Source organism: Daktulosphaira vitifoliae, unplaced genomic scaffold (assembly GCF_025091365.1).
Source record: "Daktulosphaira vitifoliae isolate Bord-2020 unplaced genomic scaffold, ASM2509136v1 Scaffold_5, whole genome shotgun sequence".
Classification (NCBI taxonomy): Eukaryota; Metazoa; Arthropoda; class Insecta; order Hemiptera; family Phylloxeridae; genus Daktulosphaira; species Daktulosphaira vitifoliae.
In genome coordinates this window covers 5,342,017-5,352,095 of record NW_026099576.1, presented here as the reverse complement: position 1 = coordinate 5,352,095, position 10,079 = coordinate 5,342,017, and the positions used below count along the sequence as shown (strand labels likewise).

Below are 10,079 nucleotides of genomic sequence, written 5' to 3'. Positions count from 1 at the left end.
CTCACATTTAACGTTGGTCGTTTTTTTCGGTCACTTCATCTGACTCTGCCGTCGTTGTCGTTATTGCCGCCGTTGTTTTCGTGAGTTTTACACGTTAATCATTTTTATCTTTTATTTTTGCTTGTCTAAGACTACTTGGTTTTGTGTTTCCGCTATTCTACAAAAGTGCGAATATACTTTGTTTATCTATAAAAATAATCGGTTACATTGTGCGGTTTGTTGTTAACCGGTTCATAAATAGACACAGAATAGTTCGTGAAACAAGTCCAAGAAGCCAAAAGTGGTGGTCATCGGACACCACAAATACAAACAAATAAATATTCAAATATTGTCCGGGGTGCCAAACATTCACCACGACGGCATCACCGGGAGCACAAAGCGGGACGACCAGCGAGGCTGAGGACTCGTCCAGGTGAGTGTCCTTTGGTTATATACCGTGATTTTTCATCATTTTCTAGTCCTAGAAAAGTAATATTGTGGAAAAATTAAAAATATAAGAAAATTTTACTTGTTTACTATAAAACACTTATTAGCTCCGCGATGGTAGTAAAAATACTTGTCTCTAACATCATTTTGGAACGTGATAAATAATATTCGCATGCATTTTTTGTAATAAAAATTTAAATTTTGGGTCTTAAAATATGATTGACTACAAAGGTAAAATATCTTTTAATAATACAATAATTAATTTATAAAGGACACCATTAAATATTAGTAATGCATAAGTGAAAGTTGATTATAATAAAACATCACAGAAACGGCCCTTTGCGAGTATAAACCGGATCGTTTAGTAAATAAAATAAAATTGTCACCAATCATTTTTGTTATATTTAAAAATTAAAAAACATAAAACTCGGTACATACGTTGACGCATGTGTTTGAATTTTAGGTCGTCGTTGGGCTCAACAATGATGTTAACACAGCAACATCATCATCATCACAATATGTTGTCACCCATGTTCAATTTTTTGGACGTCCCTTGTAGTAGTAGCCCGCCTTTAGCTGCATTACACACGATGACCGAAATGAAGAACGGATGCACAGCCGGTAATCCGCATGGCATCGAACAAATATTATCGCGGCCACCGACCACTGGAGCGGCCGTAGCCATGAGCCATCAACAAAGGGCGTTCAACAGCGTGGCCGGTATTGCCGCAGCCGGTATGGCCGCTGCAGCTTCGTATTTTCACAACGGCGGCGTCAAACACCCAGCTACTACTCTGGCGGACCTAACTACCAGAAACCTCTACTGGCCCGGATTTCAAGGGCTAGTAAATAACCCAATAGCTTGGAGGGACAGGCTGGCTAGTTGTAAGTAACGATTTGTTACATAATATATTCCCTTAAAACTTCTATTACTGATCATCAAATCTATATTTAATTAACGATAATTTCTGTAGTTTAATTAAATTAAAAGAACCCAATATTTATTTAGTTTATTATAGCAAGTACTACAATCACCGATATATGATATATTGAAGATTTTATAACGTTGTAATGAAATATTTCAATTCATTTTAAAATTATTATAACTTAATATATATACACACATGGAATAATTTGACGTCGCATTAATCTGATACTAATCAACGTAATATTATTTTCATATTGATATATTTCATTATTGGTCATAACTTCTGTAAATTTTTATATTTAAACAAGTAAACAGTCGTAGGCTAAGACATTTTTAGTTGAAATACAAATTCGCAATTTTAATGTTGAAAGTATAAAATCTAATATGTTTTATATTGCCACTATAGTTACTATAATAAACTAATATCGTGTTTTCATCATTCATTTTTAACTTGTACTTACTTGAAACAATAAAAAACAGTCCCTTTTAAAATTCGTCGAGGCTACTCAATTGACTTTCCTACATATATATATATATGAAACATTTGATAACGTTTCGATTTATCTACGATTTGTTCGTTTTTATTCGTATATTTGATTGTGTGCGTACTACAGGGCCATGTGTATGTTATGTACGTTATATGTATAACAATATAAGCATGAAATGGGCTTTTTATAGGTCTATGATTTGAACGGCTGACCAGTAAAGTCGTATTTGTGTGTATATGTAGTGACAAATGACGTCCTCGCGTAAATATCGGCAACCGCCGTGGCGGTCAAACCGTCGGCGGCTTCGGTAACAGATGTGCTCGATTGCTGCAAAACCAACCCATTCTCTCCTTCCCTCCCCACTCGTAGTATACCTCTCCTTTCCCCCGTACTTGGTCTGTGGTGTGTAGGCCGACACAAACTTCGTTTTCAGCATAAAAAAAGGGGATGAAAACAAGCATTTGAGAAAAAAATACACTCAAAACTGTTGGGCTGCTGTTACGATCCTCCCTTCCGCTCGCCGTTGGAAAATATCCGTGGGATTATCCGGGGATAATGTTAAAGGTTTATATTTCGTCACATCATATTTTTTTTTGTTTTAACGATGAGGCGGTCGTTGCAATTTTCAAAATTTAACGACCGTATAAAAACACGATACACGTGTAAAAAGAGTAATATGTATTTATAGATTTTTCCCACCGTGTCTAATTGGAGTAATATAAAATATAATAACGCCACATACCATTTGTTGATAGGTGTTTTTTTTTCTTTTTCAATTACAGTTCTCGACTGATACTAACAATAACAAAGGGTCATAAAAAACAATAAAGGTAACCGAGAACACTGCGCGTCTCACCGGGTCGCGGAATTAATTGGTTTAGTTTATGGCTTGTTGTTATTTTCCTAGTAACGTAGTACGCAACAGGAGAGGTCACCTTTTTGATTCTCAGCATATTTCTTAGTAGTGTACTTATTTACTCTGCGAAAATTCAAAGAACAAAACGCGCGAGTACTGCAAAATATCCGAAATGGAATTTTTCGGCGCGTATGGCGCAAGCGTGTCGATACAAGAACCGCGAGGATTATGTATATACCTACGATACGGCGACGGACCCCTTAGCCACTACCCTCGGGAAATATACGCGAAGGGGCTGTCGGCATGGCCACGTTCTAATAATACCCTTCTGAACCGCCATATTATAACTCACGCCGACATTCTGTCGGGCTCCAAGGCCATTATTATGTACCGGTAGAGTTGATCACGCAGTGTTTAGAAGTTTTGCACACAAGACTTAATTAATTATTTCTTCGACATTTAACTGGCGTGTAATAGATAGACACACGTTGTATGTATAATTTATGATGGCGGTGGAATAACATTAAATGAAACTAGACGCCAATAAACGCAGCGTTGACTACTAAATAACGGCAAAAATTGACACACGGAGGTACATGGTGCGACGACACACATTATATTTCATAAAATTAAACGTCATAGGCTTCCGATGTTGCTAAGATTTGTCACGGCCAAATTATAAGGGATAATAGTTTGTCGTGGTAATTGTTCGTGACTAATGGTCGTATAATTTCAAAATGAAAAAACTGGAGGGACGACGACGACGTACACACCTTTTGGAATAATTAGCTTAACCCGACAGTAGCAGCTGTTTTGCGCATTATTATCATAAAAGACATGGCGAACAAGAATGTATATATGTATTAAATTGGCATCTACGTATAATATCATAAAATTGCAATATGTGCCATTGTTGGATTTCTATGCGGCCGTTTTAACACATAATATGTATTATTCATATTTAAGCGACTTGATGACACGAGTAGATACGAGTCCACTGAACAAACGAAGACGGTTAAAAAAATTACGAAACTAGAAATGACGATTATCCGGTGGTTTAGTAAATACCTATATAATTGACAAGATGCGGACATGGAGTGTATAATTTTACGGTGATATTGTGTGCGCGTACAACGGAAGCTTGCAAGTTTTTCGGTCTACAAGCACCTGTCTCGACCCTCTTTCTCTTAGCTCCCTAATCCGAACCGGGTGCGGTAGCGGTTGTCCTGGCAAGCTGTTGCAGCGTGCCGAAAGTGTTATGGCGTGCGGTAATCCCGGCCGAAACTGACCGTTGGACGTGGCCGGTCGGGTGGCCGCAGGGGATGTTGCCCTTGTACCGCACCCCGCGTGCTGCTGCTGCTGCTGCTGTGCGATCCCTAACGGGCGCAATATCGTTTTCAATCTACGCAACGAGCCATTCAATTAGCTTCCGTCACAGTGTCAAACAATAAAAAGCGGGGTGCGTTATCGTTCTATATACACCCCGTGCAAACACCACAGTTGCCGCCAAATATTATAAGGGTCAAATTATGTAATGATTTCGAGGGGCGCGCTTTGTTCCGCAATAATAAAGCTCACTAATACGTCGGTGGCTCTTCCAAGTATCGCGCACAGTGTTGTTTTTTATGTAGTCGTGTAACGATATCCGGTAAACGGTACACGTTGGCGTTGACGGCGACAAACTTGTCGACAACTGCTTTAGTTTTCATATTAAATAAAAAATTATCGAACCTTTTTTTGCGCGCTCGAACGGAGGTCCAACCGAATGATTGTCCGCCGAGCCAACAAATACACCCAATACATATCGTACGTCTTCGTCTCGGTTTTTCGGTATGGTTGTGTTGGTTAAACAATAACTATATCTTAGTAACACTATTCGCAACCCTTTCGGTTTTTGCGGGTAAACAATTAGGCACGCGGCCAAAACAAATAGTTTTCGAAGTGAAATTCAGAGAGAAATTGGTTTTTCCCGTGACTTGGATCGTTTCCGTAGTTTGATAGAATATCGTAAAGTTTGGTTTATTTTTAGATAAATACCATAACTGAAGACAAATACACGATTGTGCGGTTGAAAATAAGCTTGTAAAATATTCTTGGGTATAAAAGGTTTTTTTTTTTTTTTCATCGCAATTGTAGTACATTGTTTTTATGCGACATGAATATCTGTCGGTAACAGAAATGTGGTGAGCGCGGAGACGAATGGAAAACATTAAATCGAAATGCAGTAAACAAAGATTGTCGCGGTGGCTTGTGGAAATGCGGATCGTATATACATGTAAAATGATGATAATAATAATAATAATAGTAGTAATAGTAAAGCTGTATGTGTGCGCGTTTGAAGCCGATGTGCCGCGGAAAGATAGAAAGAAGATAATATATACACATGTATGTGCTGCTGGGCGGGTGTAGACGTCTCTTCTGCTGCGGATTGTGTTAACAAAATGAAATTCTCGTTGACACGCTTTTCCCGGAACGCTGAATATCACCTCTTCTTATCCTCGTCGCTCCAGTGATAAAAACATAACGCCCCTTTCTTCTCAACGTCCTCCCACGCATCCCTTCGCCGGTTTTATTTTCCCTTGTGGATTTTTCCCCGGGAAAACGTTCCTGTGTGTGTGTGTGTGTATATATACACGAGTATTATATTCGCCCAGCTATTTATTTTCTCTGCACGCGTTCCTTTTAAACGTGTTTTATGTTGTTGTCGGGCTCCTTTTATTATATTACTTTTGCCCGTTGTTTTAAACGCAATGTTATGGCTGTATATATGTGTGCTAGTGAACATTTGAAAAATATAGCAAAGGGGTGCGGGTAAGAGGAGATCACGTTATGTACCGTCGTGTTGCTGTGTGGCGGCGTCTCAAAAATCGACCGCAACGATCATTGGGCCAGATTGCTTCGTTTACGATATTATTCCGTACTTGTGTATTTGTGTGCGCGTGTATTTTTTCTTATATTGGAAAACAAAACTCTAAGGGGAAACGATGTTATTGTTTCGCTGTTATGTACGTTATGGTCGAAAATACATTTGCTATTTTCTTTTTTTTCCTCTCTTAAACTCGATTATAACAGCCGTATATAGTTTTACCAATGGTAGCAAAAAGAAGTTTACAGCATCTAGTGTAAATGTAATAACGCGGTCGAAAAAATTAACTGTTTTTCTTTTCCCTTGTAATATTTCGTTGCTATGGTTGGTCGTTACTCCGGTTCGATATAAGTCACCAATAGATCTGTCCATAAAGTCCTGTGCCCATTTTTAAAACCGATTTTTATCAATTATTGTTGATGAACAATAATAATGTTATTGTTATTTTTTTTTTTTTACAGTAAACAATTCGAACCAAGACAAAGACGGTAAGAAGAAACACACTAGGCCCACGTTTAGCGGCCAACAGATTTTCGCGCTGGAGAAGACGTTTGAACAAACAAAATACCTGGCCGGCCCCGAAAGGGCGAAACTGGCGTACGCGCTGGGCATGACCGAGTCTCAAGTTAAGGTAAGCGACATAAATCTATTGTGCCGATGTTGATAAAGTAGCCAAATACCGTTTTCCGAGCATAAAACAACAAGAAACAGTAAAACAAAACAAAGTTGGGGTCTGTCTGCGAGTTAAATTATTATAATTTAGCGACGGGGCGTGGTTCGAGTTTTGAATTACTTTGTAAATACATATTGTTATCATTTCCCTCCATAAGCGCTGCGAGGATTCTTTTTTGCATTAAAAATTATATTATTATACGAATTTACATTTTTATTGAAAGGCGGTGGCGGTTTTAACGTGTCGTCGCCATTCCGCTTATTATTATTATATACGTGTGTTTTACTCTGTCGGCACACGTTGTTGAGGGCGATTCAATTATCTGTGTAATCCTCCAATTATAGTGACGGATTCTGTGCGCCCGCTACCGCCGTTTCCCCAAATACATAGACAACACACAACCGTTACCGTGGTAACCGATGGTAGTAACTTTATGGCCGACGGTAGCGGTGACGGCGCTTTTAATTGCCCCGCGAAGAAGCGCTAACGATCCGCTTCATTTTTCCTACCGCCGTCTTTTTGGCCCGGCCAGTGCGGAGAGGCAGCAACGGCACCGCCATAAATCACTCGTTGAACGACGTGGCACTCGGAAACGTTGGCGGCGGCCGACCCTCTTCTGCCGCAAACATCCGACACTTGATGACGACGCTTCATTAGTGCACGCGCCCGCGTGTAACCGCTGCTTGTAAAACGCCTCCGCCGTCGTTGTCGCTTAATCTCGGTGCACGAATAGCGCACGTGCCTGTGCCCGCGTAGTACGTCCCTGTCGTTGCTCTTGTTGTCGCCGTAATAACAATAATATTATAACGCGTTCAATCAAAATATTGTTACAACAACGCACCCGAATGTTCGCAATGTATTTAATATGTTCAAAAAAGGGGTAGTTGAATACGTGACGAAGAATCACGTGCGAGTGTTTTGTCCACGTTTTCTTCGTGTAAATTATGTTTCTAGTCATTACTAAAAACATATCGCACGCCTAAATTACTAAAATTTCATTCATTCAAAGCGTAATGATGAAACGATCCATTGCAGTGGGCCGTAAAAGCTGAACGATATGGCCGCATCGATAAAATTTACATAAGACATCAGTAAATAAATGGGAACAGAGTAGCAAACGGCAGGTCGTTATCGTGTTATACTGCGCGAGCAATTATATTAAAACGTACAATCCTTTATTTCATTACTTGTATTGAGTGAGTGAGGACATAACAAAGAACTGGGGAATAATAAGAGTATCATACAATAATAATGATAACAATAATTCCGACCCCTCCCGGTAAAATATTTCTTTCACGTCCGTAACGTTTAATTTTTATCGTTGCCAGTAAAAGACTCATCGCGTTATGGTTTTCGAGAGATTTATACGCGCGTTTTATTTTCCTGAACTTTCTATTGTCAAAACTTTAACCGCTTCAGTTTGCCCCGTGCAATTCTCCGAGGTGTTTACCAGATCGTATCAACGTGTGTTACGACGGTGGTTTCATTGTAAAACAATTCAGCCGACTATAATTAATAATATTAAGGAAATCCCGTAAACCTCCTTAAGAATGTTTACCCGGTCTTGAGTCTCGGTGTTTACATTTCGGTTTCGCATTAACCGTTTAATTAGAAGTTAATACACGCCGAACGGGATGTTTAGAATGTGAGCGCACACTGCGAGGGTTTTGAGAACAAGATCTTTAGGAGCATTTCTCCGGCCAAAGGAGTAATGCCTCGTATAATTATGTTTGCACTTGGGCTTTGTGCCCCCCGCCGTCCTATACCAACTTGCGGTGCTCACGCAAGTCGAAGTGCGCACTTAGTGTGTTGGGTGTCGATTTTCATTTGATGGGATCGCACGAAAGTCATTGTCGTGAACGGCGAATATAATCGAGTTAGACGACGCGCAGTAATGTAATTATATTTCACTCGTCGGAAACGGATAGCGCGTTTTTTACTAAATCAATTTAATGAGGGAGTCGGCAACGAGATTTCGTTTTGGTTACAACAATAACAACAACAAGAACAAAAGTGTTGGCCCGCCTCGTGTACAAACACAGCGCGGCATTAGCGTACGGCAAATCGGATTAGTGTTTGAGAAAAGGCCATATGGGTTACGATGATTTGGCTAAATGCGACCGAGTTCGGAGTTAACCGTCCGTAAACGGGTACACTTACAACCCCTTTTTGGGTTTGACTCGATAAACCAATTATTATACGCTTACACGTACAAAAGTTTGGGCACCGCGGTCAGCTCTGTGTATACGTTTTAATGATATTATACGCACATATTTACTTATGGGCGTACGCAATCAATTTCTATAAAAATTTCATCTGGAGAGAGGGTCGCGCTCCGTAGCCGTTCTGTACGGACAATAACAACAGTTTTCGTATGGGAGCGCGTGTTAAAACGCATTTCGTTAAAACTAATTCGTTTAACTGGAAAACAAACGTTGCCTTTTTAATGTCGGCCATGCAGCGTGTGTTATTCTCGTGATTAATTGACCGAGCCGAGTACGATGATGAAGCCGCGCTAGTCTGTACCGCGCCGGAGGCTTAATCAGTTCGGATCGACAAGAGCGAAAAAGTTTCTACTTTTTCAACACTCACGTGCACTTGCCGTTATTCAAACGCTTAAAATTAGTTGCGCTTGTAACTAGGCGGGGTGCGATTATTCATTTATTGCGAGTCCTAGTTGGACTGCCTTTTGATGAGCACCGCACAAACGTTATCTTTCCGTCGACGGGTTTACGGTCAAATGTATTTTTATTTTCGCCGCCGGACCCCCCCCACCCATCCCTCCAAGGGAAACGGAACAAATTTGCCATTAAATACGCTTTGAATAAATAATAATTGGAAATTATAAAATTTGTTGTAAAAACAGAGAGGATTTTTTGAGTATTATCCCACATCTGCAATTCAATTAGTATTAGTAAACGTGTATTTTTTACATAAATAAAAACCGTTTTAATTAAACACCGCAAAAAGTTTAAATTGAATATCATTGTATTTGAATTGATATCGTCGTACAGTGTTGTTTTCGTAAATTGTTTTCTACACTAATTTGTTGTTTCGCGCGCGTAAAAATAACTGGCAGCTCTGTGTTTGTAATTATTTAGTCGCTAACTCTGCGAACGGGTACGTTGCACTCACTAAAATGTAAATTACAACTCGGGGGGAGTGGTCGAACAACAATGAACCCTGCGAAAATGCCGGTTTTTAGAGGAATGATCGAGTCTGAGGGATTAGGCGGCCGACCGCATAAGAGCTGCCCAAGATTGCATTTGAATTTTAATATGCAATTACATTGCGTATTACCACCAACCGTCTGAATCCAGCCCTTTTTTTACTGATTGGGCCACGCGTGCTTACCGCTCCTCTTGAGGGGCTCGGTAAAAAAACACGCTGTCGTTGTCTTACCGGATTGCGCAGGAAGTGCACAGGCTTTTGTCGACGTTCGTTCGGCATTAACTTGTCTAACACTCGATTAATTAAAACATAATTCTAGGATTTGTTGCCCCTCGGTGGCTTTGCTCGTTCCGGAAATTAGCATAATAATGCACATGGCCGCCATCCTCTGGGCGCGGGCGTATGTGATACCATCTGTATAAACGGCATAATGTTGTGCGGATAATGTTTCTAAAAATCGACGTACACGGACACGGCCTTTGATGCGGTCGGGATGATATTTGAATTTGCACCATTCGATCGTGTTCGGAGATAATTTTCTGAATAGCATTTGAATAAATTTGACTCACACTTTTGTACGAAATGTGTTTGAGGTTTTACACGGCCCGACGCGATAACATCTCTGCAGCCTATAACCGCACTACATTTAACGACGCGTGTCCCCCCCCCCC

At 40.2% G+C, this 10,079-nt stretch overlaps 1 protein-coding gene across 1 annotated transcript in view; it reads left to right on the top strand.

The window, feature by feature from the left end:
- LOC126907145 (homeobox protein Nkx-6.1-like) overlaps positions 1 to 10,079 on the top strand; it is a 13,444-nt gene continuing 3,365 nt past the window's right edge. Inside the window, exons 1-3 of the mRNA XM_050688241.1 lie at positions 1 to 412; positions 890 to 1,311; positions 6,026 to 6,195. Coding sequence (XP_050544198.1) covers positions 909 to 1,311; positions 6,026 to 6,195 — 573 coding nt within the window. The 5' untranslated portion in view covers positions 1 to 412; positions 890 to 908. The remainder of the gene's footprint in view (positions 413 to 889; positions 1,312 to 6,025; positions 6,196 to 10,079) is intronic.